At 45.4% G+C, this 18,473-nt stretch overlaps 1 protein-coding gene across 2 annotated transcripts in view; it reads right to left on the bottom strand.

Annotated features, from left to right (window-relative positions):
• LOC310778117 (replication protein A 70 kDa DNA-binding subunit-like) overlaps positions 1-18,473 on the bottom strand; it is a 167,660-nt gene that overhangs the window by 62,652 nt on the left and 86,535 nt on the right. For both annotated transcript variants that reach the window (XM_083638457.1, XM_083638458.1), the window contains exons 11-12: positions 16,032-16,168; positions 3,447-3,595 (exon numbers count right to left, since the gene is read on the bottom strand). In XM_083638457.1, the coding sequence (XP_083494583.1) occupies positions 3,447-3,595; positions 16,032-16,168 (286 nt within the window). The remainder of the gene's footprint in view (positions 1-3,446; positions 3,596-16,031; positions 16,169-18,473) is intronic.

Below are 18,473 nucleotides of genomic sequence, written 5' to 3'. Positions count from 1 at the left end.
AGGGTACTCTGATACAGTCATTATCGTAGGATATGGCACATATTTGACACTTGGGTTTATTTCTAGGGGTGGGAATCACCAGATGGCCACGATACGATACTAAAACGATACTTGAGTCACGATACGATAGTATTGCGATATGCTAGTATTGCGATATATTGAATATTGCGATATTTCGATATATTGTCTAACTCCTTTTCCTACCTTTTTCCTTGACCTCACCGGAAGTAAAACATGCAGTGTTTTTTTTGTTTTGTTTTGTTTTGGCCCCACATTACATTATTAAGCCTCTCTGGACTCAATACGGCACTGCAGGCGCGGACTGCAACATCGGGCGCTTCGGGCAGATGCCCGGTGGCCTGGCATGGCATGGCCTGCAATCTTTTTTAATCTTAACCTTTTTTTTCTTTTTTTTTATATCGATACTTGGCGTCCAACTATCGATACAATATCGTCAGGCAAAATATCGCGATACTATGGTGTATCGATTTCCCCCCCCACCCCTATTTATTTCCCTAACTGAATGTGAGCAACTGCAGCATTACTCAATTTCCCCCCAGGGATCAATAAAGTATTTCTGATTCTGATCCTGAGAGAGCACTGCTTGACGCAATCTTCTGCCTAAGAAACGCACGGTCCCGTCACGGTGCACTGTGGAACACATGGCACATGCAAACTAAAGTACTTGTTGGACAAACTGTACATGCAGGCGGAAAAATATGCATTTATATTTTAGGAACATATTGTATATTATATACAATATGTAATATATATACATAATATAATAGTATATATTATATTTGGGAACAGCCTTAATGAGTGAATGAGTCATCACTCAAAACATAGGAACTGCTAATAACAATCCAGTTTGATGTGGTTCACTGTGTTCCCATCTTTGTGCACGCAAACACACACACGTATGCACGCACACGCGCACACACACACACACACACACACACACACTGACTCACTCACTCACACTCGCACTCTCTCTCTCTCTCACACACACACACACACACACACTGACCCACTCACACACACTCGCACTCTCTCTCACACACAGACACACACACACACTAGCAGTTCAGTGTTGGAGTCCAGAAATATCTGTGTTCACGTTAATGTGTTATTCCCTCCATCCCGTCCTTTCTACATCCTGTCTAGAGTATCCCACTGGGACCGAGGAGGCGTGCGCTACCAGTCTCCCGATGCGTGATCATCAGGATTTTATGCTTATGTATGTGCATAGAGGTGTGTGTGTGTGTGTGTGTGTGTGTGTGTATGCCCGTATACATATTATCGAATGTACCTGTATGCATTACAGCAACATGGAGGTCTAGCTATTTGTATAGCTGCGCATGTTTGGTAGGGCTGTGAATCTTCACTGGCCTCAGGATTCGATTCGATTATGATTCAGAGGGCTACGATTCGATTCGATTACGATTATCGATGCATCTCGATGCATCTTAAATCGATGCATCACTTTTTTTCCCCAATACATGATTTATTTTTTCTCACTTTATATTTTTTCACTGTGTGGCTACTTTTAAAATAAAAGTGCATTTGGAATTGCATTGTATTATGATCCATAATTAAAATAAACAACTGCATGTACTTCCATTATATTTTATTTGATTATTTAAAAAAAAGATTTTTCTTTTTATTTTTATAATCGATTTTTGACATTTGTGAATCGATGCAGAATCGTGCACGTCCGCATCGCGATGCATCTTATAATCGATTATTTTTGACACCCCTAATGTTTGGGTATACTGTGTCTTGCTTGTGAATACAGTAGTTGTTGGATGGTCAGATCTCAGATGCGCGGCCATTACAGAGGTACTTGGAGGTACTAGGATGAATGAGACACAATGAATGAGAATGGATTGCACACTGAATGTATAATTTAAACCGACTTTAGGATTTTGGATGGAGGATTTAGAATTGAGGATTTAGCATGTTGAACCCACAGAAAAGTTCAGGAAGCCATGTGGAAGCTGCTAAAACTTACAGAGAAGGACTTAGTCAGCAGGAAAGGATGCAATTACTTTAAGAAAATAAAGTAGGCCTATAATGTTTCAAAACAATTGAAAACTCACAGCGGGGAAACAGCGACATCTCTGCTGTGGCTATTGGTGGAAACCCGCAATTACACCTCAGCGGTAAGAGAGATTACAAGCTGGGACAGGACAAAAATGCCTCGGTATTGAAAGCTAAGCAATAGTTAAAGCTGCATTCAGCAATGTTTTTGTGTTCAAATAAGTGTTAAATATAGACCCTTTTACAGGGGTAGTTGTGCACGCATCGTGGTATGCACAACTCCACGGAACTCAAGCACGGTATGCACAACTCCACGGAACTCAAGCACGGTATGCACAACTCCACGGAACTCAAGCAAGGTATGCACAACTCCACAGAACTCAAGCCGAAACAAGGGAGATCCCCTGAATACAGGAAAAAGACGTGTTGTGCCGTATGCGTCTAGACGCTGGACATTCCCACTAGGAATATGACGATGTGCGGCTCTGCAACTTTTATATTGGATCCTAGACCCATCCTGACAGTGAGTATGGGTGAAGAAACCTCACCCCATTGAAAGAGTTAAGCTTATTTGTGTAAGGTAACCTGTCTGTTGCTGGCGAAGCTTTAAAATATGTGGAGGAGGCGTCGGGATCTTCCATATTTAGTTGTAAAGTTGTAACTTTCTGCAAAGAATTCGGCTCCACCCACAAAATACATGATGTTTACAAACTGTCAAAGGGTCTATTCTGGCAGCAATCACTGAAATAGAGTGTTTGGTCAGCAACTTGGAACTCCCAACCCAACGTCCCAATGTCCTACAGGAGAGAGACAGAGTACAGTGGGGGGGTTGGGAGTTCCAAGTTACTGACCAAACACTCCATTTCAGTGATTGCTGTGAGAATATAGAGCCGTTTAACACTTATTTGAACACAAAAACATGGCTGGATGCAGCTTTTAAGAACACAAACAGTCTGCCGTGATGGAAAGCAACGTTGGCTTTAAGGTAAGTACTGCTTCTTTTGTGAGTACTCCATGTAAAAGTACAGTAGGGTCGCTATGAAGGGAGGGCACCGTGGAGTTTGCCCGGTCATGTCTGAGCAATACTTTGTATCTGCAGAGCCTGGAAGCATTGAGAATCAAGCTTAGTCTCTGTTCAGGTTAAACTTTTGACAATCTGAAGTTTTCAAATGCTTTTCCCGGTCTGACCAACGATTAGTACAGCCAGAAAAATGCTGCAATAATTTGACAAATTTAAGCAACAATGACCAGGAACAGTTGCAAGTTTGGTTCAGTTCAGTTGCGTTATCTACGTTCAGTATCTCCAATATGGCTGATGTCGGAGTGATTACGCAGCGTGAAAACGTTATGTAGACAATTCTGTGTGTGTGTGTGTGTGTGTGTGTGTGTGTGTGTGTGTGTCTCACCAGGCCTTCAGTCGAATGGCCTCAGGTATGTCTGGGTTGACCATGACTGTTGAGCTGAACAGAGCAGAGAGAGATCTGCCCCCAAAATCAGACAGGCGAGCTCCTTTGATGGCGACCACAGGCAGATTAGAGCCATCAAACCTCTCCGCCTGGAGAAAGAAGAACAAACTATGAACAGGAGGAATGAAGAGAGAAAGAAATAGAGAACAATATTAGCATAGTTGAAAGCATAGTTGCGTAAAATGCCACCACATCTCCTCATCCAAATGATTTTTACAGATACATTTTGAAAGTGTTCAAATTGTTGAAATATGTAAGTATTATTTTGGCAGTGTAATTTTAAACATCACAAGCAACCAACATTCTCAATCTAGCCCACTAGCCAGTCAGTCCTCTACAGCCCTTTTTAATGCAGTACTCGAATCAGCGTTTCCGTTGTCCCGTAAGTGCAGGACATTGGCCTTTAGAATTCATCAAAAAAACCTGTTAATTAAAATCTGCAGGACACCGTGTCCTGTAAATTATCTCCCGACGCAATTAATTGTAACCCCTGGTTAAATCCCCCGAGTTAAGAATATTGACCTGTCCGACAGGTGTCATGTGGTTTTGCCCTTCACTAACTCATTCTGGGCCAAAATATTTGACTGGTACTCTAAGGCCTACAAAATAACCTTGCAGCCGGAGGCAGAACTCGACATCTTCGGCTGCTTGGAGTCCTCTCTGAACTTCCCTACTCGCTTAGAAAGTTCTGAACTATTTGGGAGCCGTTTCTGGGCTACTTTGACGAGGTTAAAAATGATTAGTGAGCGGTGACTCACGGCCGGAACACACATCTTGCGTGTGCTGTGCGTCTGCGTGTCATTTTCATTTCGGCGCCCATGTTAACAGGTTACAGCAGCCACACCACCGGCATCAGACGCGCGTCTCAAGCGCGTGTCTTGCGAGCGTGAGACGCGCGTCATCTAGAGAATAGAAGCGAAGCCTATTTTTTCCTTTTACCGCGCGCGTGTCTCTAGCGTGTCTCTACACAAATAGACACAAAAAGACATTAAAATGATATTTTACAGGGGCAGCCACAGCCAATCAAGGCTCGTTTTGATTTGAGACGAGAGGATGAGCTGAGCTCACAGCTGCAGTTCTCCTGCCCTCTGAAAACCGTGGCTTCGTTCCTCCCCTCCCCACCACACACACACACACACACACAAATCATACTGCCTCGATTCTGAAGTGAGCCCAAGCGATCTTCAGTTAAAATCATCATTGTATTGTTTATAGCAAATTTAATAAAAGGTCAACTCTATAGGAAGATAGTTGGCAGACAGGCAGCAGCGCAGCAGCTGCACGCAGCAGCCACGCTGCCTGTGTGGATGCCGCGCACACGCAATATGTGTGTCCCGGCCGTAAGGTTGGGGGTGATGGACAGCTTGCCCGGTCTGTTTCCTGTGGATCACTTGGGTAGGGTCCTATGCGCAATATCCCTCACAAGCACATAAGCACCTTTTGCGGCTGGTAGCACCACGTTAACAATGCCAAATGTCAATAATGTATGTATTTTTCTTTTCTTTTTTCTTTTCCTGTGTCTGAGCCTGTTTGTCTTGTTTGTTTATTGTTCTATTAAAAAATGGAAAATAAAATATATATATACCGTATTTCCGCTATTAGTGGCCCCTATTCAATTACAGGCCTCTGCTCTAATATAGGACGGGGGCACGGCCTGCGCGGACAAATAAAGGCCCCTCCCTCAATACAGGCCGGGTCAAAAAAACAAACAAACGAAGGAGCAAAAACTACGGTGAATACGGTACTGTAAATTTCCCATAACACAACACATCTACCGTGTGACGTAACCGGACGTAACGGAGAGACCAAACGAACCAGACAAAAGTTTGACGTTAAGTTTAAAGAGAGCGTTGTGCAATATGCAGCGGAACATTTGGTACAGTGTGATGTGGAATCAGCCCTTCAAGCAGAGCCTGCACGATGACTACGACGAGTGGATAGCTGGGGACGCAGATAAGCAGTACACAGCTGGAGGTAGAAACCTAAAAGCGCCTGCTCGACGCCTGCTTGTGGACTGGGTGATCGCCGCCTGGGACAAGCTGGACAAGGATCTGATCAAAAAGTCCTTCCAAGTTTGTGGACAGTCTGTGAAAACTGACGGGAGTCAAAACAACCTCATCCACTGCTTCAAGCAGGGACAGCCCTGCGCCGCTGAGGCTCTCGTCCAGCTGCGTTAGCGGGACCAGGAGAACAGACAGGCAGCCGAGGATGAGGAAGATGAAGAGGAACTGTTCAACAATGAACTTGTTGTTCTGAATGATGAGGACGCGGAGGATACCGACATACTAGATGAGGAGGAGGAGGATACTGAGTGAGTGAGTGACCACCAATATTTATTTGCGTTGTTTGGTTTTATGCAATATTTTGCAATAAAAGTCATGAAAATAAAGGAGTATGTCCATGAGAGTTTAATATTAAGAAATAAAGGCCTCACTCGAATACAGGCCTCTGCTCTAATATAGGACGGGGGCTCTCTGCGGCTCAGTAAATAAAGGCCCCGGTTACTATTAGCGGAAATACGGGTATATAAAAAAAAATATATATTGACTAGGGGTGTCACAATATATCGTCCCACGAAATTTCGCGATAGTAAAACGTCACGATATGTATCATTGAGATGAAATCTCATATCGCGATTTTTTTTTTTTTTTTTTTTTTTTTTTAAATAGACTAAGAAACGTCTTTGTTTGTTGAAGTTCAATGTGTGGAAAGTAGTTCAGTTGAACAAGTCTCTGAAGAGACACATGAGAAGTTATACAGGAGAGAAACCATTCAATTGAGTTTCTGGCAAAACTGTTTACTTGACAGGAAAAACTGAAGATGCATACAAAATAGACTAAGGAAAGTCTTGTTGTTTGAGTTTGAAGAAAAACTGAAGATGCATAATGAGAATTTATACTGCTGAGAAACCTTTTAGTTCAAAGTAAATCTAAGTGACGGTGTAACTCATTCTATTTCAAGATAAGCCTTATCTCCAATCTCATGTTTTTTCTAGTTGTTATTGTAATAACAATTTCCCACAACAGCATGTTTTGTATTTGTGCATTTCAAATAAAATACAACTTTTCCAGTCATATATTGTCATTATTCAAGTTTAAAAAAATATTGTTAAAATCGTATCGTTATCGCGAACCCAGTATCGTGATACGTATCGTATCGTGAACTGAGTGTATCGTGACACCCCTAATATTGACCTGTCCCTTTATAGTTTGGTAACACTGTCAAACAGCTCCACACGATGTGTGACAAACTAACTTGCTAGTACTGCTCATCTTTAGCTGCTTCTGATTGGTCAGTCTTGGTCAGCATCCTGTCTTTGAGATGTCATTTGCAGATATTTAGTCTCTACACTGCTGTTACAAAGGACATTTATAAATTCCATAAGCTGCTCTTATTCTTAATGTTTTGTTCAAATGAACCAGTAATGTAGCCTACTACAGTTACAGTATGGTTCTACTTCAGTATAAGCTATTAGTACATTGTTCTACTAGAAAAGATTGACTAACTTTAATGCTATAGTTGGAAGGCACAAACATGCCATGTGTTCATATCTGAACAGAAGCCATGAATCCCATATATCAGCAACCTGTCTGTTCTGTTTTATTGTAGCCTACACACGTTAGTCACATGTGTTGCTTACTGTATTTACCTAGCCTGGGACAGTTGAGAAGACGGGAGAATAGAAATGTTAATTTCTTTATAAGTTAGATAGACATTTTATTTGCCTAAATATAAAGTTGTTTGATAACAGCCATTCTGACCTACTAGCAGGTTTATCAGCGATAGGAACGGGGCTGATGGCGAGCCTACTGAGTCTATGGGCGACAACAGTCAGATCGGGCAGGCTTGCAATAGCCTGCCCTGTAGTTTGTTGTGTTGGTTATTTATTAGGCTATGTGTTGCTGTCTGTGTGTCTGTATGGCAATTCTGTATGCATGGTAATGTCAAACTGTATTCATTTGTTTGAGAAAATTATTGGTCAAATCCAGCCTATCAGCATTTGTTGCTGCTTAAATATCAGAAGGTGACTGTTCCGTTCACCAATCAGATTAGATTAGATTAGATTCTTTAATGACCACACAGCCAGGCTGGTGGAATTTGTTTTCAGTACAGTTCATACGTAAGCAATGGTCCAACATTAAACATCATAATACATACATAAAACACAATAACAGTACAAAATACAGTCATAGCAGCAGTGATATGGGGGTTGTTACAGAGAGTTCAGTGTCCTGTTTTTACTGTTTTTAAAATGGGTTGTCTTGGTGGGCAGAGAACTGTAGCGCCTCCCGGAGGGCAACAGCTGCAAGATGTGGTATGCTGGGTGAGTGGGGTCAGAAATGATTTTTTCTAGCTCTATTTATTGTCCTTTGGCGGTGGAGTGATTCAAGTGACGGAAGGGGGGTGTGGATTATTTTGGAGGATTTATTGATGATTCTCTGTAGTTTGTTTTTGGAGTGAGTGTCCAGACTGCTGTACCAAACTGTTATGGAGAAGGTGAGGATGCTTTGTATGATGGCCAGGTAGAACCGGAGCAGGAGATGTTTTCTTATTCTGAATTTTTTGAGCTGACGGAGGAAGAAGAGTCCCTGATTGGCTTTTTTGTAGATGTGGTCTGTGTTGGTTTTCCATTTGAGGTTATTGCTTATGTGAGTGCCAAGAAATTTGAATGAGTCCGTGGTGCTTATTGGTTCGCCGGAGATGAGTATGGGGGTTTTGGGGTATGGCTGGCGTCTGAAGTCGATGATGAGTTCTTGGGTTTTGGATGAGTTGAGTAGGAGGTTGTCTGTGCACCAGGTAACTGTTTGGTTGATCTGTGCACGGTATTCTGTTTCATTATTGTCTGTGATGAGGCCTATGATGGTTGTATCGTCTGCGTATTTGTAGATGTTGACGGAGTTGTATTGGGATATGAGCAGGTTGGTGTATAGAGAGAATAGCCAGGATGAAAGGACGCAATCGATGCATGTATAGAGCGCCGTGTGCTGTCCTCAGTGCTGAAACATTTGAACAGGACTGGGAGCCTGTCTTTTCTTCTGCTTCTTCAGAATAGCTTGTCTGTAAAGTGGCTTCACTGTAGGCTTTCTTGGACATAATATTACTTAACTCAATGAGTGACAAATTGTGTTTTTGGATATAGGGGCTATCAGCTATTTTACAGTTGTGACTTTTAAAATTACTTTATTTAATAACGTTGGTGGTGTGTGTGTGTGAGAGAGAGATCAATTCAATCTATAGACCTTATTCGATAACCCCGGACGGCGCCATATTGTTGACAAACCGCAGCCGTAACGTAGTCTGGCCGAGCGTATAGCAACAGTTATGGCTTCGTCAATGAGAAGTGATGAAAAAATAAGTTTGGTCGGAGGTGCGGACCCCTATAAAAAACGGACTTAGAGTAAATATAACTCATTATATTGCCAGGTATAACGTACCGGACATTGTGAATACAGTATTGTCATAGCTAGGCTACACATCTCAGGAGGCTTTCAAATCCCTCGAGTCCTAGCGTTATAACTATTTCATCTGTGGCAATTGGTCTGATATTTTTACTTTTGTGCCACCAACGACATCATCATCATCATCAAACATTGTCGTGACAGCAAAGGTAAATAACCTTAACGTTAAATGTTTGTTTGATCTGACGCTTGCTTGCATGAGCCCAATGTTTGCTACTAACGTTAGCCTCTAGTCTCTTTCCCTTCATGTTTGTGGACAGTAGCTAACACCCAGGCTTTTATTGCTGCTATTACTACAGCCGTGCATTATTACACAGCACACTATCGCTGTTGTGAAATAGCTCCTGACGCAGTAAAAACGGCATTAAATAGGCTAGTAAGTAACGCTGGCTAGCGTCCTAAGCTATGACAGCTGTCAGTCACTTTTAAACAGCGCACTGCGGAATGTCAAGAATATGGTGGCGGTGGGCGTGCCCGTACTTGAGTGACGTCAATCGAATAAGGTCTATAGACAATAGCACTAGTGTGTTTAAAATGAGATATTCCTCAAAATATGGCTAAAAAAGATCCAAACAAGAAAAAAAAAGGTAAATTTTTCTTTGGCGGGGCCCTTGCGGGCGTCGCCGGGGCGGGGCCCACTGGGAATGGTCCACCGCCTCTGGACTGAGAGGGTCGCTCCGCCCCTGACTTGACTCATTTGTAATAAGTGTGTTTGTACGGCTAAAGTATTGCATGCTATCCTATCGCCTGACAACTGTAGCCTGATGCTAATGTAGAGGCTAGTGTTTCCCCCTGCTTTGGATCTACATGGATCTATTAACGGGATGCTAGTGTTTTCCACCTGGACGAGACGACCAGCTGGACCATCGCCACACCAGATAGTGCACCGTGTGACTGGAAAAGCACGGTTGCACCTCTGTAAATGATAGGTTAATTGAGTCTTATTGGCTGTTTATACTTTAAAATAAACAATATAAATCTACATGCCTAATTATGTAATTCTTTATATAGCCTAAGCCAATATCAATTGTTTTTAAGCTCAATAAACACAGATTTAATGTGTCCTGAATTTATACCACTTATCCTGCAGCTGTGGGTGCTAGCGGAAACGCTGACTCGAATGTAGTACGATTACTGGGTTATTTTCAATCGTTACCTCAAAGGGATGGAGTATGGATACCCAGCCGGTCATATTATTGTCTTTTTCTTATGTTCACTGTCTGGAGTTTAGAGTGACCACAAAGTGATATGTGAACATGGTGTGCGTTTATTATTTGAGTTAATATGGCTGCACAATTAATAGAATAGTAATTGCGACCAGGATTTTGGCTTCCCACAATCATGAAAACGACAAACTCGAGATAAAATCGTGATAAAACGTGCCATATTCTGTTTAGCAATGTTGCTCTCGTTTTGTCTTGTGTTGTAAATCCAGCGCACCCCTGTCCCTCGCAGGGGTGCGCTCCATCCCTACTCCAAAGCCCAAACACGCTGTGGTGCGTGTAGTTTCAGCTCGAGTCGAGAGCGCGTTTGTCTGTTTATTTTTTATGTTTTATTTTATGGTAGAAGATGACGGTTCAAAGAAATCCTGCCAGTGTTAAAAGGTTTTGATCGCCTCCTCTGGTCGGTCAGGGCGCCTGTTGGCGGTGGAAGGGAACTGGTGGGACCAGCGTGATCCTCCCACGTGCTACGTCCTGCCGGTGAAGCTCCCCACTATCAGGTGAAAACAAGCGGGTGGCAACTGTACATGTGTCGGAGGAAGCATGGTGCTAGTCTACGGCTCTCCCCAGATCGGCAGAGGGTGGAGTAGCAACCAGGATAAAGAAATTACGGGCAGCAGGGGGAAATTGGCCAAGCACAATTGGGGAGAAAATGGGGGAAAATCAGAAAATAATAATAAAAAAAGGTTTTGATATATTAACACATTGACTGCCAGCCGTTTTTTTCTTGCTGTAGGTAGCTTCTGCCAAGGCGTTTTTTGAGGATTATGGCTCATTTTACAACAGCCGAGGATTCTTTTCTGCTTGGACTTGGTGAACATACAATATCTCAAAAGTACTAATAGAATGTGTACTTTCTCTGTCTAAAAGAGTTAGTTTGTAGAGTTAGTACGGTAGTTATGTAGATATTAGCCGTTGAGTACAGCATGGTTTCAGGGTCTGAGGCAGAAAGCTGAGATATTCGCAGTTTTGTGAAATTCAATCAAACAGGCAGAAAAGTCACTTTAACCATTTATTTTTGCCATCAGTGAGACATCAGACATCTGAACAATAGTTGTTTTCAATAATGGAGGAATAATACCATAATAAAATTAATAAATGTCAAAATAAATACAAAACAACAGCAGACCACAGGTCACTCAGCTTTTTTTTTTTTTTACATGTTTTTTTTTTTTATTGGTTTTTTCGGTTCGTGATCAAACCGGTTTGGGCTCGTACACCGAATCCAGAACTGCTCCAAAATGTAATGGGTACTTCCTTGGCCCATGTTACACCCATCCACAAAGTTACATGAAAATCGGCAGGTGCTTTTTATGTATTCCTGCTAGCTAGCAAACAATCAAAGAGCATCAAAAACAGGCAGTTTTTTTTTTTTTTTTACGACCCATGCCTACTTGTGCCACCGAGCACGGTTCCTCTCTGAGTGGTACACCTCATAGCACTCAGCCCTGTGTAATGGGACATTACACATGACACAACGGTAGCGTGACTCGCTTCTAACACCTCTCTCTAGACAAACTCTACACCTCCTCGTTGGGCCAGCTTTTTTGCATGTGGCTGGATACATGGCCATGTGATGGCCCGCTAGATCGACATCCAGCCTGCTTGGAGGGTCCAGGTATGGTGCCCGGCCCGGCCTGGTTGCAGGTTGGTCACTGCCCTCCCCCCCACCCCCCACCTCCTCCCCGCCACCCCCCACCCCAGCCCCCACCTCCACCCCAGCCCCCACCTCCTCCTCCTCCACCCCAGCCCCCACCTCCTCCTCCACCACAGGTCTGGTCCATGCAGTGACAACACTCAGGATGAAAGCCATCAATGTTTTACACTTTCTCTGGCGTTTAGCTGGGTGTTTAGCTTTGTACAGCACAAAGGCGTTATAAAAAGACATTTGAAACATGTACATGACAAACTTGAATGGCCACCTGGATGTCTTCCTGGCAAAGGGATAGTAGGCAATGTTCTGGTCCAATCTGTCTACCCCATTCATGTACTTGTTGTAGTCGACAACGCACTTGGGTTTTGCATGTGGGACCCTCTCTCTGCTGCCTTTCTGCCTGACCTGCACCGTCTCCATCGTGTCATCGTGCAGCGTGGAAACCATTTTGACGATGCGCTTGTCTCGCCAGGCCAGAACCATGGTGCCACCATTGTGGCGCATGACAGTTTCCCCCAGCTTCACGGTGTGGTTGGTAACCTTTGTAGCAGGTGGCTCGCCCCTGTTCCTCCTCAGAGTGCCACAGACATGTGTCTGACACTCCAGCAGCTGTGCACACATTCCAACAGAGTTGTAATAGTTGTCCATGTATAAGTGGTACCCCTGCCCTGCCAAGTCCCCGAGGAGGAACTCCACTGTCTCGCCTAGGGTGGACCGCTCACCACAGTAGGGCTTCATGCTGTAGCAGTAACCTGTCTGGGAGTCACAGAGGATGTATGATTTTATCCCATACTTTATGGGTTTCTGTGGGTTGTACACCTTGAAGGCCAACCGCCCACGCCACAGGAGCATCCCCTCATCAATACTAATGTTTTGACTTGGTGTCAACATGGCTCTGAACTTTTCTAACAGGTCGTTCAATACTGGCCGGACCTTGTACAACCTGTCTGCACCATCAACATCAAAATTGTTAGAGAAATGGAGGAATCGTGTCAGGAGCTGAAAGCGGTTGCGAGACATGGTTCTGGGGAAGTGGGGGGTAGCAGTCACTTCATCTGTGGTCCAGTACATGGACAGTTCAGGCTTCTGCACGATCCCAGTGAGGAAGTACAGTCCCAAGAAGCTCTTGATTTCTGCCACATCAGTGTCCTTCCACCTCCCAAGCCTCGAATGTGGCAGAGCCTCGCTCACCTGACTGATGCACTGATGAGCATACAAGTTAGTTTGTGCTACGATGGCCTGGAGCAGCTCATTGTCCAGGAAGAGCTGGAAGAACTCCACTGGTGAGGCAGCACCACCACTATGAGGACCCGGTTCTGCTCTGAATGGGATGTGGGTTGGCTCCCAGTCAGCATCACTCCACTCAGCAGGACCTGCAGGCCGAGGACGTGTCCCACTTCCAGCTCCATCTGCAAATTATAGAAATACATAATTACCATAAAATAGTGTTTTTTATATGTGTGGTACTGAATTCTGGAGTTCTAGAATTTCTGGAATTCTGGCTGGAACCTGTGATGTGAAAATAAACCTGATTCTGGAGTGTGCTCTTACCCATTTTCCTGGCACTAGAGGCTGTGGCACCAGGTGCTGTAGCGCTACAGCTGGCTCCAGGCTCATCTTCAGAGTCTGAAATTCAGTAAAATGAATTGACTGACTGCTGGCTTTTGTACAGTCATAGTAATTACATTTACACAAGTTACACAAGTCATCTCAAACATCGTCTTACCACTGCTCTGTGGACCTTCGCTCCTGGATGGGGCCCACTCATCTTCAGAGTCCTCCACGTCTGGGGAAGACGTGATGTCACTAGACTCGGACTCAGTCAGTCCAGCAGCCGCAACCGCGACATCCAGAGGCTCACCCCGTTCATCATCCGAGACCTCGGAATCGGTCTCCGGCACAAGCTCGTTTCGGACGGAAAAGAAATCAAGCAGTGATCTCTGATCGGCCGATCGCTTGCGTGTGGTCGCCGAAGACCGCTTGCGTTTGGCCGGCATGGCACAAACACGCCACCCGCTCCCAACTAAACTGAAATAAAACTACTGCTACGACTAGCTCAAACTGAACTGAAATAAGGCTAATCTACCGGCTACCAACTCGATCAAACTGAACTAGAATAAACTGAACTAGAATAAAGGCTAAATACTAAAATGAACTGACGCTAAAGGCTAAATGTGCTAAGCTAACTACAATGAACACTAACTGTAACTACCGCTAACTATCTATCTAAACAAAGTCTTTAAAAAGACTATACTAAACACTACTACTGTACTAACAACTACAAACTAAATCAACTACGCTAACCAACTCGCTCTAAATCTGACGCTAAATTGCTGAAATTCTCTATGTATAATAAATCGCTATGTAATGCTGTCTCGCTCTGTCTCAATCTTACCTACACCCACGCTGATCAAAGGAGCCCGCCTTCCTTATATAGAAATCTTTGTTAGAGTACTTCCGGGGCAGCGGGAGAGGTCGGATCCACATTCACCTATTGCCCAAGGGCCTCACCTAGTGGAAACCACTGGAAAAACAGTTTGACGAGTACAGTCGTCGCTGGCAGTGAACAGCTGGATTGTGTTTGACGACTACACTCGTCGCTGGCAGTCAAGGTGTTAAAACAACCACAATGCATGCCAGAAACACAACAGCATTATGCTGTGAGCCTGTTAAAATTCAAAATCCTTACTACCAACACTTAACTAGTCTGTACTCGACTCTGTACTGTACTGTACTGTACATTCAACCTGGTCACATCACCAAACAGCGCCCTAGTTGGCAAAAAGCTGAAATGTTCTTCATCTTTCTAGCAAATCGAGGTAAATTTCAGACTTGAAAGCAGTGTCCTCTCTTGTCTGAGGTGAAATGCAAATGAAGCGTCATGATCAAAATGTTTCATGTCCTCTTTAAGTAAAATTTATGCATGATGTTCCCAAAGTCAAAAAGTAATTGTGTTAAATAATGTGATCTCAATATTGATCAAAATAATCATGATTATCAGTTTGACCATAATCGTGCAGCCGTACGACTTAATATGAAACTCAATTTTGGATTTTGGCAAAGAAAATGGATTAGCCTTTGCAGATTGAATGGGCTTAGAGAATAGTGCCATTTCGTGCCAGTTTATTATACAAAAAAAAACAAAAACAGTTTTATTTAGCTTTCTGTCTGAAATCTGCTCCAAAACACTCCTGAAGGTCACAGGGTTGGATTGACCCATTCAAATTTTACAGCCCAGAAAACCCAATCAAACATCCCCTGAATGCAAGAGCACATGCAGGGATATGCACAACACACACACACACACACACACACACACACACACACACACACACAGGATTGAGAGAGAGAGAGATGATAGTTGGTACCTCCTCTCCTCACAGTGTGGCTGGAGGGAGAATTGAGAGAGAGACAGATGATAGTGTGTACCTCCTCTCCCCACAGTGTGGCTGGAGGGAGGATTGAGAGAGAGATGATAGTGTGTACCTCCTCTCCCCACAGTGTGGCTGGAGGGAGGATTGAGAGAGAGAGATGATAGTTGGTACCTCCTCTCCCCACAGTGTGGCTGGAGGGAGAATTGAGAGACAGATGATAGTGTGTACCTCCTCTCCCCACAGTGTGGCTGGAGGGAGAATTGAGAGACAGATGATAGTGTGTACCTCCTCTCCCCACAGTGTGGCTGGAGGGAGAATTGAGAGACAGATGATAGTGTGTACCTCCTCTCCCCACAGTGTGGCTGGAGGGAGGATTGAGAGAGACAGATGATAGTGTGTACCTCCTCTCCCCACAGTGTGGCTGGAGGGAGGATTGAGAGAGAGAGAGATGATAGTGTGTACCTCCTCTCCCCACAGTGTGGCTGGAGGGAGGATTGAGAGAGAGAGAGATGATAGTGTGTACCTCCTCTCCCCACAGTGTGGCTGGAGGGAGGATTGAGAGAGAGAGATGATAGTTGGTACCTCATCTCCTCACAGTGTGGCTGGAGGGAGGATTGAGAGAGAGAGAGATGATAGTGTGTACCTCCTCTCCTCACAGTGTGGCTGGAGGGAGGATTGAGAGAGAGAGAGATGATAGTGTGTACCTCCTCTCCCCACAGTGTGGCTGGAGGGAGGATTGAGAGAGAAGATAGTTGGTACCTCCTCTCCCCACAGTGTGGCTGGAGGGAGGATTGAGAGAGAGAGATGATAGTTGGTACCTCCTCTCCCCACAGTGTGGCTGTCACCACTTTGCCAGTGGTGTCCATTAAGTGGAGTTCCCTCTTGGAGACTTCTCTGCTGGTCTTGGTGGTGATACGAGAAACCTCCTCTGCACTCTGACACACTCCAATCACATCTGCAGACAGAGAGAGACGCAGCTTACATCTCTATCGATACTATAGATAGCTCTTACTGCAAGTACAGGTAGACAATCTGTGTGGAAGTTACTGTAAGAAGTTACTTTTTTGCGATTGGTCACAGCCTTTGCCACGCCCCCTTATGGCTAGTGGGCGTGGCAAGTTAATCAGTTCATCCTTGGCACATGACCAAACTTTCTGCAAAATGTTGTGGCGTTACTGTACATGAATCCGTGTTACTGTACATGAATCCGTGTTACTGTACATTAATCCGTGTTAAGTGCATTTTTGTGATTGAACACGCCCATTACAGCGCCCCCTTTTGGCCAATGAGTGTTGAAAGTTAATCAGTTCTAAATTGGCCCATGACCTACTTATCTACACAATGTTTCATGGTGTTACAGTAGGTGAATCCGTTTGGAAGTTAGGCACCTTTTTGTGATTGAAAACGCCCATTACAGCACCCCCTTTTGGCCAGCATGGAAAGTGAATCACTTCTAAGTTGGCCCATGACCAATAACCTTTCTGAGACTGCCCTCCAAGTGGATAAGACCCAAGACGTCGTTTTTACAAGCAGCTGAATACGACCTGAAATCACGTTTCAACGTTAAGCGACCTCCAGCGTTCGTGTGAATAACAGCCCCGTCTCGGAGTTGGGTAAAATTATAACCTGGTGGAAGATTTGAACCTGAGGCCCCTGGCTTGAAAGTCACGTGTTGTAACTCGGCTATCCGGCTATCCCTACCCCGAACCCAATACCTAACCCTAACCAGCCCACCACCCCTACCCGGCTTTTCCCTCACCTTGCCCGGGTCCAACACCTCGGGCTGAGACCCCCCTCCAGAACCTCACGCACCAGTCGGACCTGCGCACCCCACTCTTAATTCTTTGTCAGCTCGTTTTTTGGCATAAAAGTCGATAAGTCGCTTTTTCAACTTGCTTTCAACTTGCTTTTGTGCGGAAGTAGCATAGTACTTTTTCTCTGCCACTGAGGGGCACTAGTCAAAGTCAAAGAAACTATGGACAGGGACAATAACGATAGGGGAAATGCATCACAGAGACATGGAGGTAGAGATGTTTTGTGTGCGTGAGCGGAGGGAAATGAAAGAATCATGTTAATTATGTGAAACTGTCATTCTCTAAACTTCATCTCCCCGTCTCTTACCTCCACTAACCTTTTTCTAAACTTTCCCACTCACCCCTTCCTTCCCTATTCGTCCCTTTGCTCTGTCTCTGCTCCCTCAGCCCTCCTTAATTCCATTATGATTGAGACAATGTCATCCACCTCTGAACTCCATTATCAGCACAGGAACAGGCCAACAGTTTCATTACCATGTCATAATCCCATATTTAACAAAGGAGAGGAGACCAGAGGAGAGGAGAAGGAGAGGAGAGGGGAGGAGAGGAGAGGAGAGCAGAGGAGAGGAGAGGAGAGGAGGGGAGAGGAGAGGAGAGCAGAGGAGAGGAGGGGAGAGGAGAGGAGGGGAGAGGAGAGGAGAGCAGAGGAGAGGAGGGGAGAGGAGAGGGGAGGAGAGCGGAGGAGAGGAGAGAGGGGAGGGGAGGAGAGGAGAGGAGGGGAGAGGAGGGGAGGAGAGGAGAACGGAGGAGAGGAGAGAGGGGAGGGGAGGAGAGCAGAGGAGGGGAGAGGAGAGGGGAGGGGAGGGGAGGAGAGGAGAGAGGAGGAGAGGAGAGGAGAGCAGAGGGGAGGGGAGCAGAGAGGAGGAGAGCGGAGGAGGGGAGAGAGGGGAGGGGAGGAGAGGAGAGCAGAGGAGGGGAGAGGAGAGGGGAGGGGAGGGGAGGAGAGGAGAGCGGAGGAGAGGAGAGCAGAGGGGAGGAGAGCAGAGGAGGGGAGGAGAGGAGAGCAGAGGGGAGGAGAGGAGAGCAGAGGAGAGGAGAGCAGAGGGGAGGAGAGCAGAGGAGAGCAGAGGGGAGGAGAGAAGAGGAGAGGAGAGGAGAGGAGAGCAGAGGGGAGGAGAGGAGAGGAGAGCGGAGGACAGCGGAGGGGAGAGGAGAGGAGAGGGGAGGGGAGCAGAGGAGAGGAGAGGAGAGGAGAGGAGAGGAGAGGAGAGGGGAGGGGAGCAGAGGAGAGGAGAGGAGAGGAGAGGAGAGGAGAGGAGAGGAGAGGAGAGGAGAGGGGAGGGGAGCAGAGGAGAGGAGGGGAGAGGAGAGGGGAGGAGAGCGGAGGAGAGGAGAGAGGGGAGGGGAGGAGAGGAGAGGAGAGGAGGGGAGAGGAGGGGAGGAGAGGAGAACGGAGGAGAGGAGAGAGGGGAGGGGAGGAGAGCAGAGGAGGGGAGAGGAGAGGGG

Source organism: Poromitra crassiceps, assembly GCF_964638095.1.
Source record: "Poromitra crassiceps genome assembly, chromosome: 1".
Taxonomy (NCBI): Eukaryota; Metazoa; Chordata; class Actinopteri; order Beryciformes; family Melamphaidae; genus Poromitra; species Poromitra crassiceps.
This window is presented reverse-complemented; position numbering and strand designations above follow the sequence as displayed.